Source organism: Balaenoptera borealis (genome assembly GCF_965194805.1).
Source record: "Balaenoptera borealis genome assembly, chromosome: 13".
NCBI classification, from domain to species: domain Eukaryota; kingdom Metazoa; phylum Chordata; class Mammalia; order Artiodactyla; family Balaenopteridae; genus Balaenoptera; species Balaenoptera borealis.
This window is the reverse complement of record NC_138870.1, coordinates 90,166,822-90,190,515: the sequence shown is the minus strand read 5'-3', so window position 1 is coordinate 90,190,515 and position 23,694 is coordinate 90,166,822. Positions and strand designations below refer to the sequence as shown.

General features: G+C 41.2%; 1 protein-coding gene across 3 annotated transcripts in view; it reads right to left on the bottom strand.

Moving 5' to 3' along the window:
- Positions 1 to 23,694, bottom strand: part of POLR3B (RNA polymerase III subunit B) — a 114,623-nt gene that overhangs the window by 14,282 nt on the left and 76,647 nt on the right. For 2 of the 3 annotated variants that reach the window (XM_082349864.1, XM_082349865.1), the window contains exons 21-25: positions 23,450 to 23,608; positions 21,787 to 21,904; positions 20,144 to 20,286; positions 1,148 to 1,251; positions 55 to 221 (exon numbers count right to left, since the gene is read on the bottom strand). In XM_082349864.1, coding sequence (XP_082205990.1) covers positions 55 to 221; positions 1,148 to 1,251; positions 20,144 to 20,286; positions 21,787 to 21,904; positions 23,450 to 23,608 — 691 coding nt within the window. Of the gene's footprint in view, positions 1 to 54; positions 222 to 1,145; positions 1,252 to 3,326; positions 3,382 to 20,143; positions 20,287 to 21,786; positions 21,905 to 23,449; positions 23,609 to 23,694 lie in introns of those variants that run through there. The other variant, XM_082349866.1, reaches the window with a different exon arrangement.

Below are 23,694 nucleotides of genomic sequence, written 5' to 3'. Positions count from 1 at the left end.
TTTTACTTTAATAAATTCGTAGTTTTCCTTTAAGGCGTCTAGACACATACTCACCCTGTGATGCCAGATGTAACATAGTCTTTCCCCAAGTAGTTATAACCGTGGCGAACGAGGTCCTCACACACATCCTTCACTTTACTGCCTCCAAACGCAGTGCCGTAGTGGAATCTGCCGTCTAACACGCCGGCCTTGCCCGCCAACAGCTCGATTAACTTTCCCACCTGTGGGATGTGAACAAATTAAGTGAGCACCTTCTTGTGGTTTAGGAATTCTGTCTGTTTATTTAGCTCTGGCCTATTTCTTCCAAAAGATTATAAGACTACTACTATTAATAAGAGTGATAAATCAGTAGTAGCAAATATTTATCCTCTCTTACTGTGACCTAAGTTTACGCCGATGGGATAGGTACTATTACCTCCCTCAGTTTACATCTGAGGAAACAGAGGGGTTAAGCAACTTTGAAGTCCCACAGCTGGTAAGTGTCGGAGCCAGGATGACAGAATGGTAACCACAGAAAGGGAGATACATTGATACATGGGGTTCTTCTGTTGAGGGGTGAGTTCATCACTCAGAAGACTGCTCTCGAAGGGAAGCCCAGACCTCTTCACACTCCCTCTGTAGAGGAGATTAGCCCACATTGTCAGGGTCTAGGAACCTGTTTATTTGGCAAGAGGTAAAAGGGCCCTTTCTGAAAATCAGTTTCAGGGCCCCATCTCCTCTGCTCACTACAAACCAACTGCCTGCCTTTTTCCTTAAAGGCAGCGCCTCTGAAAACCGTACTAACTGGGCTTCCCTGGTGGCGCAGTGGCTGGGAGTCCTCCTGCCAATGCAGGGGACACGGGTTTGAGCCCTGGTCCCGGAGGATCCCACATGCCGCGGAGCAACTAAGCCTGTGCGCTGCAGCTGCTGAGCCTGTGCTCTAGAGCCCTGGAGCCACAACTACTGAGCCCGTGTGCCACGACTGCTGAAGCCCGTGCGCCTAGAGCCCGTGCTCCGCAACAAGAGAGGCCACCGCAATGAGAAGTCCGCATGCCGCAACAAAGACCCAATGCAGCTAAAAATAAATTAATAAATAAATGTATTTTTTTAAAAAAAGATAACATTCCTTCTTAAAACAGAAAAACCAAAAAAATAAACCCGTACTGACCGTCATTCGAGATGGGAAGCCATGGGGGTTCATTATGATGTCCGGACAGATGCCAGAATCACAAAATGGCATGTCTTCCTGAGGGACGATCAAGCCACAAACACCTGGGGGAGAGAAGATTTCATGACGCGTAGAGCCGACCGGCAGAAAGGAAGAACACAGTACTTAACTGGGATCTCCCCGCTGCCATCTCTATTTCCATTGCTCTCAAACCTTCTCCGTGGTCTCCATCAAGAGTAATAAAAGCAACTTCCAACAATCCTGCTACACGAACAGTTCAAAAACGACTGTCCTTGCAGAAAGGCACTGCAGCCTGCGGGTCGGCCTTCTGGCACGACACACAACGTGCCGTCAGGCCGTCTGCCCGGCTTCTCTTGCCCCAGACAGGGGAGAGCAGTGGCTTCCCCACGCCCCAGCCCCATCATCGTTCCTGACGCTGCAAGTCAGCGGCAATCTCGCTCCTTGTCAGCCAGTCTGTGATCTGCTACCTACTGTACCCACAGCACAGGAATGCGAGTTCTCTGACCACCAGAACTGACTGGGCAAGGGATGTGTTTAGACTGTGGTTTTAAAACCTGGGACAAGGAGTCCTTGTGAGTGGCTGATGTGCTGACAGGGCTACCTACTGGCTGCCGAGCCCTGGCTGGTGGGCTGCCTTCTGCCAGGGCTTCCCTGGCCGAGCCTAAGCTGCCCTAGGGAACTGTAATTCCTATAGCTTACGGCACGTTAGAAAAGTGACCTCTGATTGAAGTTGTAAAGTTGAACAAGAAAATTAAATGCCAAATTACTCTTGGAGGAAAAGGCTGGAATTAGAAATGAAATTCTAAGAATGAAAACAAAACAAAACCCCACCAACTCCCTGCACTCTATTGATGGTCTCTTAAATTAGTCGTACTTTATTACTCCCCAAATATTATTCTAACCTGTAAGGGATCTTATTGCTTAAATAGTTTTAAATTCCTCTGATTTCTTTCTTGGTAGAACGACTATACGGGTACAATTTAGATTGTTCACCACAAGCTACCTAATTCAGAATTAGAAATCTAGTGTACAATGGCATTGGACCAAGAAAAAAATGCTTTTATATTTCTTAACATGAAATTTCTTTTCCTTTGTATACAAAGTTATCAACCATCTGCACCTATTGAAAAGAAAGTGTTCTCAAAGAAATGTTTCTTTCCTCAGTTTGATTTCTACATAATTACTCAAACTATTTTAAAATAAAATTTTTGTGCATGTTATAATCATCAAGACCTGAAGTCTAAAGAAAAAGAGTGCCATCTGCCTATTTAACATCGGTTATCAATGTTCAGATTTCCAGTGGCTACAAACAATATGGTAATTCGGTTCATGAAGTTGAATTCTAGAGCATGCCTTTTTGGTTGAAATTGTATTGTTTATTATAGAGAACATATGCTTTCCTACATTAAGCCCAGAAACATTCAGTTCACTTTATTTCAAATTCAGCTACAATGTGTTAGAATTTAAATCAAGCAGAGTCTGTGACCCTCCTTTCTTCCCTCCAAAAATCCATCTTGTCCACACTGAAATTATCTGACAAAACACTAGGGCTACTGGGAAATCTACTCTGAAAGAGATCAAACTGTAAATCTAGGTGCAACCGACAACAACATTGTTTAGCAGTGAACAAAATGTTAAAAACAGCAATGCCTAAAGAGGCCAGTCCCTGGGACGTGCTTGGGTGAGAATGTCACTTTGGCTGGTGAGGAGGTGGAAGGTTCAGCTACATCCCTTAGAAACAAAACTGAAGAAAAGCCTCGGCACCCCTTCAGCAGCAGTTCACAGGGGGATGCTGGCGTCTGCTCGAGAGGAAGCTGCCTGTTCACCCCCGACAAGAGAAGGTGGGAGTGAGGTGCAGGAGGTACAGAAACCCACTGCGGAAGCAGGACACACTCATATTGGGGGAGGGTAAGGCGTGGCATGATTTGCATTTTGTATTCTCAGTCTTAGGTGACAAGTTTAATCAAGCAAATTTAACTTCATTTTGTTATTAAAATGAAAGCAACGCTCCCTCCCCTGAAATCTGAATCTCCCAATAACTCTGCTTGAAATCTGACTAATATTTGGTATAGAGATTCCTTTCTTGGGAAGTTATTTTCTTATCAGCCCTTTTCTGACATTGCAGTTTAAAAATACATTGGTTATATAAGTCACTTACAGATTTTTTCATTCCATTATAGGAATGGCTTTGGCCACATCTGAATCAAGGGCACCTGTAAGCCAAAAATTAAATCTTAGCTAACTTAAAATTACTTTAGGCTCTGAAAACCCTTTTATATGCCAAGATGGTTCCCATAGCAGACAGGCCTGTGTTGTTTGTTTTGTGTGAAAGTGAATGATAAAAGATCCATGAAATCGACACAGAAAGCCAGAACAGCAGAAAGAACTGAGGGCTCTCCATCATTGCGGCTTCTACCCTCTGCTGACTTGCGGAACAATGGAAGCTACACATCCAACTGCAGATCTAACACAGCTGTGCATTTCATTAGATGAAGAGCACTAGTGACACAAGTAAATAATTAACTTATTCTGGTCCGCTGACTGTGCTTATGAGACCAGTCATAGCTGACAGATTTTAATACAAGTTAACACAAAGAAACCATAATGAGCTTAGAAGTTAAAACAAAATATTTAGACAGAATTTGATGATCTCGAATCTCAAATTAGACAAATGATTTTTTAAAGTTTGTATTTTACTGAATTCATTTGGTGGGGGGAAGAGAGTTCTCAATCTTAGAACCAGCCTTCTCTTTCTTTTTTTAAAGGTATTTCTGTTTCAGAATTATTCAAATCCTTAATTAAAGTAGGAAGGTTTTTTTCTTATTTTTCAAATGAAAAATTAAAACTCTGGTTTCTCCAGGGACAGAGGCATAAAAATCTCTTCCAATATTTAGAACTCTTAAAAGTTACAGTTACTTTCCTTTAACACTGGTTTAAAAATGTAAATGATATGCAGTACGCTTCAGTGTGTTAACACTCCCCTGGATCCCTGAAAAGGGGATGGACTACAAATAAACCATATCTAATGGAAGCTGTTGTGAAACAATTACTGATTCATACCTTAAATGCTTACACAGCATTTCAGATTTTAAAATAAAATTTCATCCCCTGGCTCACGCTGGTGTCTCGACTCCATTGTTTATAGCACAACCTCCTGGCAGTGAATTGCAAATACACCAGTTTAACAGGCCCCGGGAACACTTAATGCCCTCATAGGGGCCAAATGGGAATTAGACCACAGATTACACTACTGAACTTTTAACAAATGAAAACAGACAACAAGGAAAAACTGTAACACAGAAAGTTAGAGCAGAAAGGTTCTACGGATACCCAGTCAATAAAATATTACTCCATTACCGTCAATCTTAATTTCAAGTTGTAAAGGTAAAGAATTTAGGGAGTCTCAGGAAGCCACAAATCTCACCACCAAGCCACACAGGAAAGGCAAATCTGGGGACCCACTGCCACGGTTCTCTGTGTCACGGCCCCTACACTGGAGGCTCTTACACCAATTTGTTATTTCTATTTCTGTGGCCTCGCAGAACACGTAAATCATTTTAAGAATACCCAGCAAAAGTCCAGTTAATCTGACAAATCACTCTTAGAAAATATTTCTAATTGTAAACAGCAACTCACTTGTTCAAAAGTCATTTGTGGACTTTTTTTTTTTTAACTAGTCTTAGTGTAATGGATCCATCTCAATCCAAACAGAAAAAAAAAAAAGGTAAGAACGTGAGAAAAAAGATAAGGAAGAAAACTAAAGCATTATATTACCATATAAAGACAGGAAAGCAAGTAACAACTGGCAAAAGACAACTGTAATAACATCTTTAATCTGAGAGCTGTTTTTGGTGTGACTTTAACGTATTGAGAACCACCTAGCAAAGGGTTTTCTCTTTTGTTGATAGCCAGGTCACCCCTTAAGATCACACTCTACTTCACTTTTTAATTTAAAAAATTTTTATTTAGCAAGTCTACCTTGTATGTAACCACTTTTGGATTAAACTTATCACTCTCAGGTTGATATATATTTTCACTCTTCCTTTTCTGAGTGAGAAGAGAGAGAATCATTTCCCTCGATGCCCTCAGTTAATAAGCTGCATGGCAAATGCTGTGACGGAGGCGGGGGATACGAAGAGGTTCAGGGACCTGAGTCCACTCGAGAGGTGTCCCACGCCGAGGAGCCTAACTGAATACTGACCATGAAAACACCTGGATAGTTCAGCTTACCACGTTCTAATGCTCTAAGAGATGCAGAGCAAATCAGGTAGTATGTCCTGCTGAAATAACACTAATCAGAGTCTAAACTGCCTACTTTTACTTTCTGCGAGTACCAGTTAGACAAGACTTTTCTGCACAGTTTAACACTCTGTCACTAACCAAAGGTGAAATGATGCTCCGATGCTTCTCTATCAGTCCTAGTGCAAGAAGAGGGTTGGTGTTTGGTGAAGGAGTGATCACTGTATCAATGCCCGGTATTAATGAGGTTCATAAATGGGGGCCGGGGGGATGCGATCTGTAACGGGCTCACCACTCCTTGGACGCTCAGACCTGTGTAGGGTGGGACATCCTGGAATCGGGTGACCTTAATTTGTCTCTGTGCTGTTCAACTGATATTGTTACCTTGGGGATAAAGCACCACTTTCTGGTGAGCCTTAGCTGTTTGGTCTTTGGAATGGGAATAATTAGCACCTATCTCATGAGGCAATTGTGTTAGAAGAACAGATGAGCTAATGTCTGAGAGGTACTTTAAGGTCCTCAGAGAAAGGCGGCATCTAAATACAAGGAATTATTATTATATAAGAAACCTAATTACTCTCAGCAGGAAGCAAACTAGCAACGCAAAGGAGACCAACTTAATGAATGGAAGGGGCAGATGCAGTTGCACTAACTGTGGCTGAAGAGGCCGAAAAGCAGCTCACTCCGCTGGGCTGTTCAGATCATTTCACACGATCAGGACGGTGTCTCCTAATAACTTCAGAACTTCACAGGACCTGGGCTGCAGATTTCCAGGGCAGAGTAGCTTGCTGCTGATGAATATGGTGGTAAACGGGGGCCGAAGAAGCAGGAGGAATGCTTTCAAGTTTGACTGTTCGTGTTAAATAAGAAATGTTTCTACTTTGAACAAACGCATCTCGATAAGCCTTTACATATTCAGAAATGTAAATCTCTAAATCAAAACGTGAAGGCTAACACAGGTGGTTACTCCTTTCTTCCTTTCCCCCCTTCCAGTTATTGAATTAACCTTCTTTTATTCTCACACCACCACCTTAAATAATCCCAAGGGGGAGGGGAGGAGACAAAAACTGTTGAATCATATTAGCTTTGTTCTGTTGTTGAATCGCTTCCAGATCTATCACATCACTTGCCATATCCCGGTTGACATAATTTTAATTCGGCTCTTCCTTACATGTTAACAGATAAATAATGCATAAGAAAACTTGATTAGCTTTCTTATTAAAACATCACTCTAAATGAGAGGAGGCGCTAGAAGACAATACAGTTTTTACACGGCTTTCCCATGAGCAGTTGAATGGTTTGATGTGATAAATTTGCATAGTCTGAAGCACACAAAGGGCTGATTAATTGAAACCCTTACAATGCTTCTGGAAGCAGCTATTGTAAAACAATAACCATAGGAACTTTACAAAATACACACGGCTGAATGTGTCAAGAGCTTAATAAAATGTGTTGAGGCTACACTATTTGGAAACAGAATTGGAGATTTTTATTCTGGGCCATAAAACACTAAACACCCTAATTTCAAAGCTTTACTTGGATATTTACTGAAAGGTCAGAGGGTTACAGGCTAGCTACCGAAGACCAAAATTTGTTCCTAAAAAACTAAATTAAAAAAAATCTTCTCGAGGTGTCTATGTGGACAAAATAATCTTGATTTCAAACGTTAAAGTAAGAGTTGCCAGAACTTCTTTTTGGAACAAAACTCTGAAGGATTGTCTGGCATCATATACCTTATTTTGGGGCTCACACTGTTAGCTCCATCGGCCCCCTTCTCCCCTCCCACTTGGAGTCTTTCATTCAAGCAGGATCAAGCAAAGTAGGGAGCCAAAGATATCCAGACTTTGAAGCTTCAGACTAGCAGAGAGGATTTTAGACAGTCTCAAGTGCTACATGAGTACAAGGTGTTATTATTATTACTTTAAATCAGAGTCTTTTCATTCTCTCAATTTTAGAGAACATAATATAGAGAATGGAAATAACAAGTGAAGGTCTGGAAAAGGCATAGTTTTTGCCCAGCCTTGTTTAACAAACAAACTTCCCTCTTGGCTTTTCTGCCACACACAAATTAATATTTTCTTACTTCCCACAGCCTCCTCATACCTACTGTATAAAGATTCTTTAATGTGTTGGAAAGTCAGGGTAGACTTTTTTTTCTTCTAATAAACATTCAGTTAATATCTTAATAAATTAATTTAACAGGTTGCTGAATAACTTTTATTAATGCAAAATGGAGGCAAGTGACCTTATAATGAAACTTTTGTTGAACAAGAGAGGGCCAAAGACAAATCTTCCAAACAATGTTATCCATAAATGCATAATCCTTATGAACCAATACTGTGAAAAAACTGCATTTGGTAAGACTATATTTCTATTTTAAAACAAAGTTTGACTTCACTCCACTTAAACTAGCTGTCTGAGGATTTAGGGGGCGATACTGAGGAGTGTATACCATTATCTCAGATTTGCAGTTATTAAAAAGCTTCTGTTTGCCAGGACAAACACTCTTGCTCAAATACAGTTTTTCCTCTCCTTTGGAATACTGTTTGGTATTGCTGCCGATTCTGTGATCCACAGGACCTTTGTTGGAGGTGCTAATCCTTTTTCACATGAGAGACTGAGAAATGTTCTTTCAGAGAAGTGATATATTGCCTTTTTTCCCCCTACATCAAAGGAGTCCACTTTTTCCTCCCTCATTGTGAATGGCAGCAAAAGTAAGAGGAAATCTGGAAATATAATAATTTGGTTTCCTGAGCAATGAAATGAAATTTAACTTGGGGAATTCCTTAGGCTGACAGATAATTTTTGTTAAAGGATTAAAAAATAAAACAAACAAACAAAAAACCCAACTGAGCAGGAAATCTGCTTCTAAAAAAAAAAAAATATATATATATATATATGTAATTTCCTTCTAATAAATGCACTAACCATCATAGAAAGCAAGGCTCAAGATAAAATTGTTTGCCTTTGATGAGTTCCCTTCATATAGAACCTATGCCAAAGTTCAAGAGGCTTACATAACTTATTTTGATTTTAATAAGAATTCTAGTTCCAAACATGACTCCAATCAGCATTCTATGTGAATGTGTCTTCCTATCTTTAACTCTATCTATAAAGCTGATCAAGGAAGAATGTGAAGAGAAAACATGAAGAACATTCCAGACCGATCTCTGCTCTCTTTTCCCCTGTGGAGCATCATTATGCATCTATTATGTAAGTCATGGCTTCACTCTGAAGTACCTGGAAGTCTAGAACACTTGGGAAAGGAGATCAAGACTTTGGGGTTCTAATATTTTCCCACCACCACCTGAATTTAAAACAAAACTAAACTTTCCTTCCTTGGTAAACAAACACACAACAATTTCATAACTCTGGTGTACAGGTTATTACTAAATCATCTCACCTTTTCCAATATTTTGCATACTACTAAAGGATGAACTGTTCTCGAGATTCTTGACCAAAGGCCAGCTCCTTTGAGGGGGAGCTGATTCACTGCGCATTTACTGATGAGATGCGCAACGGACCTCACAAAGACCCAAAGGACGAATGTACTTCATTAAAATTCTTTGAATTTCTCATTGGAAAACTATGTTGGAATTCCCTTATCTAAAAAGTGTGCTGTGAATGAATATTATCTGCTTTTCAGGCTGGAGGAGTCTTCATGTTAATTGTGACACCCTCTTCCTTAGGGAATACTTTCTCCTTCCTCCATGCTTGGCTCTCTCTGCTTGGTCCTCCTCCATTACCCAGGTCACAGAAAGTGATGCTGTTTACTGGGTCTGTCACATTTTTAACAGCTACTGATCAAACACTTTCACTTCTCCAGTGGGGCTCCTCTGTCTGATCGATTACATTCAAGCTTTGCTTATCACACAGCACTGATGCTGATTCCCAACTACTTAGTACTGACTCTCCTGCCCCAGATCACCCACTTATTGCAGCCTCTTCAATCTTCTTGCTGAGCTTTTGTAACATAGCTACCACTGTTTAGCCTCCTCTTCACATTTGTTTCATTTAGCTACTAATTATCCTACCACCTTTGAAGTGAACAGGCTTGAGCAGGAGAGACACTCATGTCCCGTGAAACTAAATTTTCAAGTCTCCTTTAATTGTTAGAGAGGATATTTTAAGAGGCATTAGGTACAGAAATGCCATCTACATAGTATGCATATACAAAAAGAATTCCTAATAACAGCTTTGTCAAAGTAAACTTTTAACAAAAGACAAAAATCAGGCCATCTGCAGGGCCACATCGTTTTCTAAACACCGAGAATAACAAATTCAATGCTCTAAATGGAAGGGGCAAAAAGAGATGGGCATAAAGATGACCTACATCAGAACAATCTTTATATTTCCTCATAGAGAACACATGTGTGTCAGCTTGCAGGAGATGTTACCAATATATATATATATATATATGTAATTTCCAAACAATTCTATATTTCAAGAGTAAAAACTAAGTTCAACTAACTACTGCGCTTACGCTGGTATGTATCTAGACCAAAACAGAAAGAAATCACTGTAGGCGTCACGGTGAGACACATGAAATTTTTATCAGCTCGTTTCATGACAACCACAACAGCATAACCGACATTGTGGGCTATTCTCCGTTTCATTCACATTTTTACTTGCTGGCATCCAACTCTTTCAGGCCTCATCCAGCTCATCTTTGGGTCCCACGCTTAGGGCTGGGTTGCTGCAGGGCCCCATACAGATGCCGCCAGCTGTGCCTGCTGCATGTGAATATTCCAAATCAGCTCCCCGCCAGCACTGTCCAAGTCACTGCCCTCAAGTACCCCTCCTTTTCCGTCTCTAACTATCACATCTAGCCAGATGAATCAGGAGAATGGGAAAAGTGGAGAACTCAAAAGTTCACTTCCTCTTATATATGCTCAAATTCTTGATAGATTTGGGATTTTAACCAAAGCTACCAAGCCTGACCAGAGGACCAATTAAAGAAGGGAGTGGGGACAGTGTTTTACAATGAGGTGATTTTAGAAAGACAGGAATACCTGAAAACACAGCTCTGTGTTAGGAGTATATCTTAATATGAGGGTTTGGCAGACATTTCTAAAACAAGGTATGTGAGGATAGTGCTTCCTCTGGAGTGGTGGCAGAGGAGTGCTATGTGAAGCTGCTTATCCAGGAAGAAAGGGAATTTTGTGTCTCATTAAGGAAATATTAGAATTAATATTTAAATTACTAATATTAAATATAATATTAAGAAATATTAGAATTCTGTCCCAAGGAAAGGTTGTGTCTTTTTCCAAGGGGAAATCTCAGGAAATATGGCGGCAACCTTGGGGGCAGAGTGGTAATGGGATATCAAAAGAGAAAAGAAACACCTCAACTGGAATTAACAGAATGGGCAATGCACTTGGAATCAAAAATCTGGATTTGAATCCTGACTCTGCCAGCACTAAGCTGTAGTAGGCAAGCAAGCTACTCACAACTCTGACTCTCAATCTCCTATTCTGTAGAGTAGAAATAACAATACCAACTAGAATTGTAAAGGTTAAAGGATGGAATATAGATGAAAATGCTTATAAACTATTAATACACAAAAGGTAAATACTATAAATGCAGGTGACTCCCAAATTTTATCTCTAGTCCTAACCTCTCCCTGGAGCTTCCGACTCTATATCCAAATGCCTACTCAACCTCTTCACTTGGAGTCTAATGGGCATCTCGAACCTGAGGGCCAAAATTTCAACCCCTGCCCTTGCTTAACTCCAAAAAAACCATTCCTTCCCCAGTCCTCCCCTTCTTGGTAAATAGCCCTTCCAGCTGCTCAGGCCACAGAACTCACCCTCAGTTCCTGTCTTTTCCTTCTCCAACATCTCTGCCATCAGCAACTCCTGTTGGCTCTAATTCCAGAACATATCCAGAATCCGTCACTTCTCTCCAATTTTCCACTGCTACTGCCCTTGTCCAAGCCACCGTCCTCTCCTGCCTGGACCACTGCCACAGTCTCCCTGCTTCCCTCTCTGTTCCCCTCCAGTCTGCTCTCCATATGGAATCCAGGGTGATTTCTTAAAATAGTAATTAGATCTTGTCACTCCTTTGCTTACACTCACCACCCAACAGGCCTATTGGTTCCCAACATATTTAGTATGAAGTCCAAACTCCTTTCCTTTGGCCACAAGGCCCTGTAGTATGTGCCCCATCCTTTTTCTCTCACTATCTCAAACCATGTTCCTCCTCAGGCACATGCCTGGCCAGACTGGCCTTATGTCTATTCCCTGACTATGCCAAGCTCACTGATACCTCGGGGCTGTTGAACTTCACTCTCCCAGACCCTTGCTTCTCTGGCTCCTTTTCGTCCTCCAGGTCTCAGCTCAAATGTCGCTTTGTGCAAGAGGCCATCCCTGACCATCAATCCACAGTACACCCCCTCTCCCCGCAAACCAGTCACTCTTTCACATCAGCCTTCATCTGCAGCACTTATCACTATCTTAAATTACTGTGTTTGTGTTTTTATTTACTTCTTTTCCATCTGTTTCCTTCCCTAAGAAAACATAAACCCCAGGAAAGCAGAGACCCTGTCAGTATTTACCACTGTATTCCCAGTATCTAGGACAGTGCCTGGTACATAGTGAAAGCTCCAGAAATGGATCAATTAATTAATAATATAAGCACTTGAGATGATCCTCCATCTTTGTGATCGGTGCCCTCATTTCCAGGCTTAACACCAGTCACCGTGGCCTCCTTCCTCTCCTTGGCTCTCTTTATTCCTGTCGGTCAACACGCTGCACTGATCTGCTCTTTACTGTTGTTCCCCATTTTTTCTTTCACAGGAAAAAATATCTTCATCACAGCCTTCCAAGTCCAAACCCCACCCAGCCTGCCTTCCTTTCCTGCCCAGCCTGCGAGAGAAGACAGGGGACAGACCTAACAGCAGTTACCTTTACTGACTGCTGGCGGTGCTCCAGGCGCTGTGCTCCCTGCTTTACACACATCATTTTGTTTAATCCCAGTAACAGCTCCTAGGAAACCGTCTCCATTTCAAAAGGATAAAATTGCTCACTTAGCGCTCAGGATCTCTACCTCTTTGCTATACTTTTTCTCAACCTGAAGGCTTTCTTTGAATGCTGAACAGAGGTGGCCATGAAGAAAAGAGGAAATGTGTCCATCCAGTAAGCCCACAAGGCAGGGCAGGGCTAACGGGTATACGTTACAGGAAAGCGCACTCAGGCTCAATATAACCATCGGAACGGTGCCACCACAGAACGGCTGCCTCAGAAAGCAGCAAGGGCCCCCCTCCACAGCTCATGTGCAAAGTGGAAAACCATCTGCCAAAAATAATCTAAAAGAAATTCTTATACTGGGGAAGATGGATTTGGACTAGACATCTAAAAGGTCTTTTTAAACTGAGATTTTGTCCCTATCTACAATAAGCTCTCAACTTCTCTCTCATGAATGGTCTTCACCATATAGTTTAATATTTAACTCTATGTAATCCTTTGTATTCATCTTTTTGCCAACTCCTTAGGGGCATTAGCCAAGGGTTGAGTTTCCTTTCTGCCTCCTAGAGAGCCCAACACGGTTTTGAGCCCATGGCAGTGACTTAAATATGACCAAATAGATTTCTTTGGGCTGTCAAGGCAGATTCTCACTGAAGCCCAGGGCGTACATGTGGGTGGGCATGTGCATTTAGCTATTTTGGTTGGAAAAGCTTCAGTGGGCTTGTGTGGCCAGTTGGCCAGTTAGGACTGGGGAGCTATGAGTCTAGAGTGATGAAAGCCCTGGTACCAGTCTGGATAAAGATGAGACATTCCATTTCTGATATTTACTAGGAAGAATAAGTTATACTAATTTGGGGAGGGAAGATTTTGTCTTGTTATACCTATACATTTAAGATATTTAATTATTCCACAGACACATTGAGTGAATACCATATAATATGCAAAGTGCTGTGATGGGGGCTTAGGGGCGGTTAAATAAACTAGTAGGGCATGTTTCCTATCCTTGATAAATGTAAAATATACTTAAAGTTAGCAAACAAGGTATTCTGATATTTAACAACAACATATACAAATATTTTAAAACCACTGCTATTTTTGAATCTTTACAATTTATATATAAATGAAAAGAACTTGAAAAAATAGGCTTCTGCTACTGTCATGCCTCTGACTTCAGATGGGTGACATTCAAGGAAAGGATCAAAATGGTAGACCTTAGTTACAATAATAATCCAGGGAAAAGATAAGCTATTCTCAGATAATTAAGAGTTGACAAAATGTGGTTAATACTCTTCTGATAATTGTTAGCATTTATGTCAAATTCTGAGTGTGTGAACTATAAACATTTTTAACTTAGTTTTAAATCTTAGAAATGATTAGAACAACCAAAAAAAAAAAAAAATACACAAGGTACCTTGGAGGCAAGGCTCTGGTCAGCAGACAAAATGTTGGTGCTCTAAAAACCCTCCTCACCTTTCATTAAAATAATTTTAACTTCAGTTCTATAAATTGCAGAGAAAAAAACCAAGCACACTAAGCATTCTTGTGTTGAACATTCTCGAATAATGGACATATGGATTTCCAGTAAACAGGGCAGATGAAACACATGTTTATCTCTACTCCTTCTCCAAACCTCACTAACAGGAGAGTTGACAAAATTAAGGTATAAACCTAATAAGGAAAAAGAATGGACAAGAGAGAATTTTGAAAGCTGATGAATAGAGGAAAGAACAGTAAGTGACTTGAAAGAAGAAGAAAAATAAACCTAAGTACCTGCAGCAGAGGCACGAGGAAGTGAGCTGCCTCAGCTCTCACCGCCACTCCCGGGAAGGTTCACAAAGTGCTGTCAAAAGGGGGATGAGGTGTGGGGCTGAGGGCAGCAGGACCGACTCAAAGGCCCCCATCCATCAGCAATTCCAGTGGGCTCTGCGTTAAAAATGGGTCTGGACTGATCCCTTCTCACCGCTTCCCCCACCACCAGGCTTTTCCCACTCACCACCTGGGCTCTTAAAACAGCCTTTTAACTGGTATCACTGCTCGCCCACTCGCCCTACCACATTTCTCATCTGCTCAGGCCCCTCCAGGGCCGTCCCTCTCCCTCAGAGTAAAAGCCGAAGTTCACAGAGTGACCATCGAGGCCTCACCTCTGACTCCCTCTGCTCCGGCCACACTGGCCTCGTGGCCGGGCCTCGAGCACTCCAGGCTGGCTGCAGCCTCAGACCTTCCTTTTCCCTCCTCTGCTCTTCCACCTGAGAGGGTCTGCTCCCTTATCGCTCTCAGGGCTTTCCTCAAAGTCATCTTTTCAACGAGGTGCTGCTCCTCGACCACTTTACTTAAAACTTAAGCACTAACCACTCCTGCCCCACATGCTTCCTATTCTGCTCCCCTATCTTTTATTTTTTTTTTCTTCCCAGCACTTATCATTCTCTCTCTTGCCCACAAGAATGTAGGCCCCACAAGGGCTGGGATTTTGTCTGTTTTGTTCACTGCTTATCACCAGGGCCTAGAATAGTACCAGACACTTAGGAGACACTTAGTAAACATCTGTATAAATATATGTCTGTATAAGAAATCATCAGAACCCGAGTTTCTATTCTCCACCCCATACAGCCAAGAAACTACCCTTCTACCCCAAAACTTACCCAAGAAACTGAACCACAATGACCCATGATCCACAGGTAGCAATTACAGCAGAGGGTGGGGTGAGGGGCTGGCCTGATACAGAGGAATTAAGTGAAAGTCTGTGCACTGAACCACAGGCTGCAGCCCCCTGCCCCTATCTGGCTTCCAGAAGGTCAGCTGATAGCCTTAAGCACTGCACCCACCCTCATTCCCAGCTGCAACCTTCAGGCAGTAGCTAGAAAGATCCTACTATGTAGAAACTGAATGGTTCGCTGCCTGATCACCCTACAATGACAGCCACCAGTCAACAAGTTCTGTCCCTGGGACACAGAGATTCCAAGGTTCAAGGAGGCAGCAGACATTAAAGGAAAGCTTCCAACCACAACAACCAGACCCTAAAACACATAGGAGGGAAAAAACCTCTCTAGAAACGGAGACAAAATTAGAAACAGAAGAAAACCAAAAAACAAAACAATCAAAAAAGTAAAGCTAAAAACTAAAAGAAAACTAAAAATATATACATATATACCTGTTGTTGTAAAAAGGAGGAGTACAAATTAAATTTAAAACTGTAATTAGAAATTAAAAATATAATAGGTAGGTTAAAAAAATCTGGAAAATAAAATTAATCAAATTGCCTAGAAAGAAAAATAAGAGAAAAGAATGGAGAGTGGGGGGAGAAAAGATAAGAAAGCTAGAGCATCAATCTGGAAGATCCAATATCTAACTAATAGGAAACCCAGAAAGGACATAGAGAAAATGATGAAGGAGAAATTACCAACAAGAAATACAAGAAAATGTCCAAGAATTGAAGGAACTCGAACTTCCAGAATAAGAGGGTGCCTGATTTCCAAGGGCAAGGAATGAAAAAAGGGTCTATGGAATTTCAGAATTCAAGACAAGAAGAAGATAGTAAAAGCTTCCAGAGAGCAGGGTGGGGTGAGGAAAGAGGGAAGGATGGAAGGAGGAAAACAGAGAGAAACAGAGCATACACACAACGATCAGGAAGAATGACGTTACAATTCAGATAAGTAGCATGGAATCCAGACGATAATGTAGCAATGTGATCAAAATCCTTAGGGAGAAGAATTTTAAAATCTAGAATTCTATACTCAACCAAAGTATACATCAGGTATGATGACAGAACATGTTCAGACATACATGAGCTCAAAAAATTTACTTTCCATGCACACTTTCTCAGCAACGTAATGGACGGACTATCCCACTATGGGGGTGGGGGTGGGCTGGAGAGAAAAGTGACATGGGAAGAGCCAAGAAACAGGGGCTCAAATGGGAATTTCATAAATGACTACCATTCATCAGGCTTAGAGTGCGCTGTGGACTGTGTCCCCGAAAATTCATATGTTGGAGTCCTAACTCCTGGAGTACCTCAGAATGTGACCCTATTGGGAGACAGGGTCTTTAAAGAGGCAATCAGGTTAAAATGAGGTCATTAGGGTGGGCCCTAATCCAGGATGACTCATGTCCTTACAAAAAGGGGAAATGTGGATACAGACACGTACAGAGGGAAGATGATGTGAAGACACAGAAGAAGACAGTTATCTATCTACAAGCCAAGGAGAGAGCCCTTAAAAGAAAGCAACCCTGATGACACCTTGATCTTACATTTCTGGCCTCCAGAACTGAGAGACAATAAATTTCTATTGTGTAAGCCACCCAGTCTGTGGCATTTTATTTTGGCAGTCCTAGCAAACTAACACAGAGTGCTTCCCAACCTTTCTGGAAAACATTTTAGGGCACACAAGACGAGCTGCTCAGGGCCTTGGCTGCCCCAGGCTCTGCCCTGCATTCCTGAGGGTTACAAGGATTGATCTCGCAGTTCACCTATTACGATTCTTAACACATTGGCTGGGAAGGTCTGGCTCAGAGAATATAACCACCACAGTTTGGAGGAGGAAGAGTCGGGGTGCTATAAAAGAAATCATCTGGGGAAAAAATGATCCTAACAGACTACTGATCATGTGGAAGATTGTGCTGAGAGGCTGTTGATGGTATAGAAGGATGGTAAGAAGAATAAAGAAAATTAAGCAAAAATTTTAAATGAGATAATTATTAACTTCTGAAAAAATAAAGTTACATAGCAAAGGAAATATACTCAACAATTACTTGGTTTGGGAATGAACAATATTTATGTAGTCAAATTATGCAATCTAAATAAGTAACTCAAAATTATGATAAATCTATGCAGGGAATGGAGGTTGGGAGCAGGAAAGAGAGGTAGCAAAGTGCTCGGTCCTCCTACCTGTCACAATGGGAGATCAGCAGGTGACATCTAAAACGGATGAATGAATGTAGGGCTGCTTAAGAATATTATTTAGAAATACAAAGATGAAGATGAGACGAAATTGCTTCTAGGAAGCAGAATTGGAAGAAAGGCAAGGACTTATGTTTTTTAGTACAAGCCACCCTTTCTTGTACTATTTGACTTTTTTAAGCCATGTGCATTTACTATTTAATAAAAAAAATTGTACTTAAAGGAAATAAAAATTATGTTCAGTTAAGCATCCTATGTCATTCCTCCCATTACTCTGTTAAAGCTTACATTACCTATTTTTTTGTTTGTTTGCTTTTTTTTTTCCCCAATCTTTTCAATAAATCTAATGAAGCTGTAAGAGAAAGGAATATCAAGGGAATCTAGGCTAATCAGAAGGTTTTACCCTTGGATTAAAAGCCATCTGGAAAAGGAAAACTAGCAAGATAAACTCCTCACTACAAGTGAAAGGTCATCGAGACCCAGGAGGACTTTTTTCAGTTTCATATAGTGATGTGCTAGTCAAAGCCCCCTAAGAGTGAACAAACCTTTAAATTCTGCTACGTTTCAGATCACTGCAAGTTGGAAACCACTTCTGTCAATGAACATTAACCATATCATATTAATTGTCTGCAAAAATGCAACAGCACAAAGACTTGTTGACATTTTACCTAGAGGTCTGCATTCACAGGAACTTACTAATAATCAAGCGTGGTTTTCATTTTCAAAAGTAGCACGTTGATTATACTGTAACATATATACACTCATATATAATATACAGATTAAAACCTGGGTAAAATCAATCCAACAAGAGTGGGGAATCTGTTGCTTTTCACTTTCCCCCACCTTCAATTCATTCATATATTCAACCGTTAGCAACTACCTACTAAGTATCTACTATGAGAAAGGCTCTTATGAAAATATAAAGACATGGTCCCTGTCCTCAAGAAGTTTAGTGGAGTGAGAACACAGTGGATAATCACTGAAATGTACTCCAGCCTTCAACTCTTTACACAATACTCTGATGGAGTAACGCACAAGGATTTGGGCTTCAAGTTTGCAAACTGATTCAGAGTGGAGATGTCCTCTTACGGTGTGCATTCTTGTAAAGCTTCCAGTGCCAACATTTTACAAGGGAAGTATCAAGATTTGCTCTTGTCTAGGTAATAGGTCAAGTAAAATAGAGGCTGTTAACAAGGCCATGGCTACCCCAGAAAGACTCAGGAGTGTATCTCAGAAATTGTCAAGACCAAGAGAGAAGGAGAAACAGTCTCAATATAGAGAATTTGACTTTCACTAGTAAGCAGTGGAAAATACAAGAACCTCAAGATATGTTTAAAAACACTCAAAAGTTAAGAATTAGCATCTTAGGGAACTGTATGAAGTAGAGGTGTCAAATTCACACTTATAGATGGGATCAATTCTTTCTTATAAAATATTGATAGGCTGAAATAATCTTGTGTCTCTTAACTGAACTAAAAAATGCTTCTGATGAAATAGTATCTTAGTCTGAAACAGTTTCATTGATGGAATGACAACTAAGGCTAGATTCATTTGACCAAACAAACTGTAATATTTGATATACTTGCTTGGCAAATAAACAGTCAAAATCATCAAGAATATAATGTATAATTATCCTCAAACCAATCAAATAAAAACAAGAAGATACCATACCAGCAATTTATAAGCAAAGGTGAGGTTCAAAGTTGAAGAGTGAATGAATAACAGCCAATATTAATGATCATTGCTCTCACTTTTTGAGCACTTACTATGTGTCAGGCACAATCCTAACTGCTTAACAGTCAGGATAGCACAGTAGTTAGTTAAGAGCATGGACTCTAAAGCCAGGCTGCTAGGGTTTAGAAACGAGTTCTGCCACCAGCTGGGGACCTTGGGCAAGTGGCTAACACCTTTCTGTGCCTCTGCTTCCTCATCTATAAAATGCAGATCGTAACACTACCTACCTCCTGAGATTACGTAAAAAACAAATGAGTTAGGAAATACAATGTGCTGAAGACACTGCCGCACACACAGTTAGTGCTACAAAAGTGTTAGCTGCTGTTGCTGTTCTTAAAACCAGTAAGTGGCAGACAGAGAAAAAATTCAAACCCCAGGACAAACTTAAAATACTAGGTATATATTGACTAGAAGAGACCTTACTGATAATGAGTTAATCAATAGTGACACAGTGCACACATTTCTTGAAGATAAAAAAACAAAACAAAACAAAACCAAAAATGAATGAAAACCCAGCATTGACCGTCAGTGGAAAGGGTGAGGCTCGCCAGCGGGCTCAGATGGAGAAGCAGCATCTAGGAGGAGGATCACCGTGCGGCGGACAAAGCATGCACTGCAGGCGGGAGAGCAGGGGTCTAACACCAGCTCAGTGACTAGCTGGGCAGCCGTGACTGGCTGCTTACCAAGCGGAGTGTGAACTTCTCATCTGTTAAATAAAGGGGCAGATGAAGGTATCCTGCGGTGCTGACATCCTATGATACGATGCCCCAGCAGAACATACAGTATTTTAAATATATACCTTTCATAAAAAATAGGTATTACTATTTATTTCTGAACAGCCACTTGTACTTTAGTAGGTACATCATCTAGAATGTATTTATAATTATAATTTTGGTCCAAGCAGTTGTAGAATGAAATAAATAGCATAGCGAAGCAAAACCATGGTATATTTCTAAATGCCATTAAAATATAAACAGGTTAATCTGAGAAATAAAACAAGAATACTTTTGAGAACACAGTAATAATTTTTCAAACATACTAAATTTTTCTAATGAGCAGAGTTATAAAGTAGTTCTTATATAAAGTGGTTAATAAATATTTTACTATAGTTTTATAAAAAAGTTGAGAAATGAAACAACTTACCTTTTTGCCCATGACGACTGCTGAATTTGTCTCCAATTTCTGGACGCCTTGTCTGTCTCAGCAGCATTTTGATCAGAAAAGCATCTTCCGCATTCGAAGATATCATCACTTTTTCAATATATGAATCCGTTGCCCCTTTGTAGCTAATATTAAGAGGAAGTCACTAAAGCAGAGTTTTCAAACTGCCCTTTGTGAACCTATCACCCTGGCCATATTTTATGTAATACCTATCACAGAATATTTTGACATTCCCATTTTGGGCTCTGAAAAAATGACTTTCATTTTTCAATAACAAATTCAAATGTGACAATATCCCTTGCACAGTCCTAGTTTAAAATGGCTAACATTTATTATGAGGCAGGCATAATGCCATTTAATCTTCACCACACATACTATTCACACATTGTTATTCCTTTACAGGAAATAAGGAATAAGGAAAACTTATAGGAAAACCGATGCTAAGAGAGGTTAAGCACTTGTCCAGGACACATGCCTCATATAAAGCAGACCTGGGGTTTGAGCTGGAGCCTGTTACTCAACTCCAAATTATTAACCACTTTTTAAATATTACTTTTATCTACTCAGCTCTCCCATCGTGAATTTTTTCACACACTTCACCTCTTATCTGTTTTTCATACCATTAATCAGAGTCTACTCTGTGTCAGATCCTTGTAGGCTCTGGACATACAAAGATTAAGCAGACATGGTTCCTGCCCCAAAGAAACACAACCAATAAAGGAAGAGAGAAAGGTAAGTGCAAGAAGGTTATCAGTGGTATGGGGAAGAGGAAAGGCCCGAGGGAGATGACAGTCAGTCCCACCAGGGGTTGGGGATGACAGTGGTAGCAGGGAGGGGCAGGCTATCAAGGACTGCTTCCCAGAGGAGGGGACCCTAGAGCTGAGTCCTGACCAGGGGGAATGAAATTCCAGGCAGAGGGAGCAGCATGAGTAAATGCACTGAAGTCAGATAGAACATTTGGAGAATAAGAGACAATTTACTAGAAATATGGGGGCCAATGTGCAAAAGGGTAAGGCTAGAGACGTATGCCAAGGGTCATGGACAGTCGTGTATGTATTACTATTTCATTTGGCCTTTATCCTACAGGCAACACTGTCACTGAGAGTTTTACTCAATCTACTCAAGTTTTATTCTAGTTACTCAATAGAGTTAACATGAACAGATGAGTAATTTAGGGGAAAAAATTACTCTGGCAGTAACAGAGAGAGCCTGAGAGATGTGGGGAGGTACAAGACTGGAGGCGGATAAGTGGTCACCAATAACAACGAGTCTAGCAGGAGAGGAGGGCCAAACTCAGACAGCTACAGCTATCATTGGTGGATAAGAGAACTGCTAAGGAGACAGAACTTACAGGATTTACCGAATTAAGGTTTGTAATAGAAAGGAGTCAGGATGGCGGTGCCACTCACCAAGAGAGGGACCCAGAAGGAGCATGTCTGAGGCTGGGGTAGGCGAGGGGAGAAAGATGGTTTGGATCTGGGTTTGGGGCCCCTGCTGTCCAGGTGCTGGTATGGAGCTGAAACTGGGCAGATGTCTATCTGGGAGTCAGCAGCCAAAAGGAGCTAACTTCCAATTTCCCCTATTCCTTCTTTTTAAAAACCTTACAGCGTATTTCCAATACATACGTGATGGGCACATCTTTGTACTGCGGCTGCTGGGGCACATTACTTCCTTCCAAGGGAATCTGAGTCACTGTGGGCATGGACTTATTTACAAGCACTTGCTTGTTTTCTACTTTCTCACCTAAGAAAGAGAGAAGGGTGTTAGACAAATCACTATCATCTGTGTGGAACGCAAAGATAATTGGTGCATAAAACCATGTGATTAGACTTGGTGCATGAAATCCAGGAATGGAAGAAAACAAAGTCCACACAGTGGGAACTAGAGCTCAACAGGGCTTGTCTGTAACTTTGCAAGCCCATTTGAAAAACCCATAGATTAAGATCACACTGTGTATAAAATTAAGAAACTCATTTAGGGGACCATATTAACGCGAGAAAATTCATGTCAGTAGGTAGCAGTTTAAAATATCTCCTTGAGTGTCAGAACAGGTTTGGGCCACTTACTAGTTATTTCAACCAGTAATAAGTCACCACCAACCTAACCTGGACAATGAGAAAATACAAATATTTCTTTGATTTTCCTGCTATTCTCACCTTTGCTTGGTACCTGTTCATGGCAAGCTCAAAGACCAACTACTACACTACTGTCACTGCGCTTGTTTTCCCTGCCACAGCACCCAGGTTTAAGAGTGAGAGAAATTCTCCAAGAAACAAAGGCAGCGAGAGGTAGGGAAAGCCATGTACCACGTGACTCGGGGCACCACAGCGGATGCAGCATCACCGCCCGGCACTCACTCCCTGGGCAGCATCCGTGGGCAGGGCCGTGTGGACTTCCTCTCCCACACACCTTTCCAACCCAGCCCCCCTTCTTGCCACCTCCCCGCGGCTCCTGTCGCCTGGTGGCCTCAAGAGCTCTCATTTGGCCCCCTCTATCTTGGCTCCCTTCTACTTTCTTCTCCACACTGCGCCCTGCCTCTCCCCCTGCCCCTCCCCCCATCCCCATAGGCACACTGGCCTTCCTCAGGGTCCTTTAGTGAGCGAGCTGCAGGACACCTGCACAAGCCCTTCCCCCGCCTAGACATCCCCCCCCCCTTCCCCTTCACTGGTTAACTCCACTCATCCTGCAGCTGTCGGTCACCTCCCCGGGGAAGGCTACCTCGATCTTCCTGACTAGGTCAAATACTCTTGCCATAAAATGGCCTCATAGCTCCTTATATGATTCCTTAACCTGGTTGTAATTTGACCTATGTTTGTGTGTGATCCTTTGATCAACGTTAGTCTCCCACGCTAGCCTACAAGACTCATCGGGGCAGGGGCTGTGGGTTGTATCAACAAAATTCATCACAGGTTTATAAGTACAACAGAGTCACAATTTTTAGTGGAAGAGGATTCTGAAGTCAGTCTGTAAGCTAAATGCACAAATGATGAAATACTGGTGTAGATGCAGGGACACGACCTTATTCTAAATATTTCCTTAAATTAGGCTCTATTCAAAATAATAAGTAGAAAAGTATAACTACAATAGATTGCTGTTATGTAAAAACGTATGCATAGAAAAACAGACTGGAAGGAAATTCATCAAAAGTGACCACACTGGTTGAGTTAGGATAGGGTTTTACAGGTTGCTATTTTTTTCTGCCCTGTATACCAAACATTTAGAAATACTGTTGAATAACTTTCATAATTTAAAAATGTATACATTAAAAAAATTTTTAAAGGCTTTTACCTGGAGAACAAATACCATCTGCATCTAAAATTTCATGTCGCCAGATGGGTTTCCTTGTAGCAGCATCCAACATCGGCCCCATCACTTTATCAAAAGTCTGATTGGTATATCGTTTCAAAGTACATTTAGCATTTTTATATACAAGGCAACGCCCAAAGCCTAAAATGAAACCAAAATGGGTTCAGAACCACAAGTAATATGAAACTATGAGAAGTCAAGATTTGTGTTATTCAACAACCCACTAC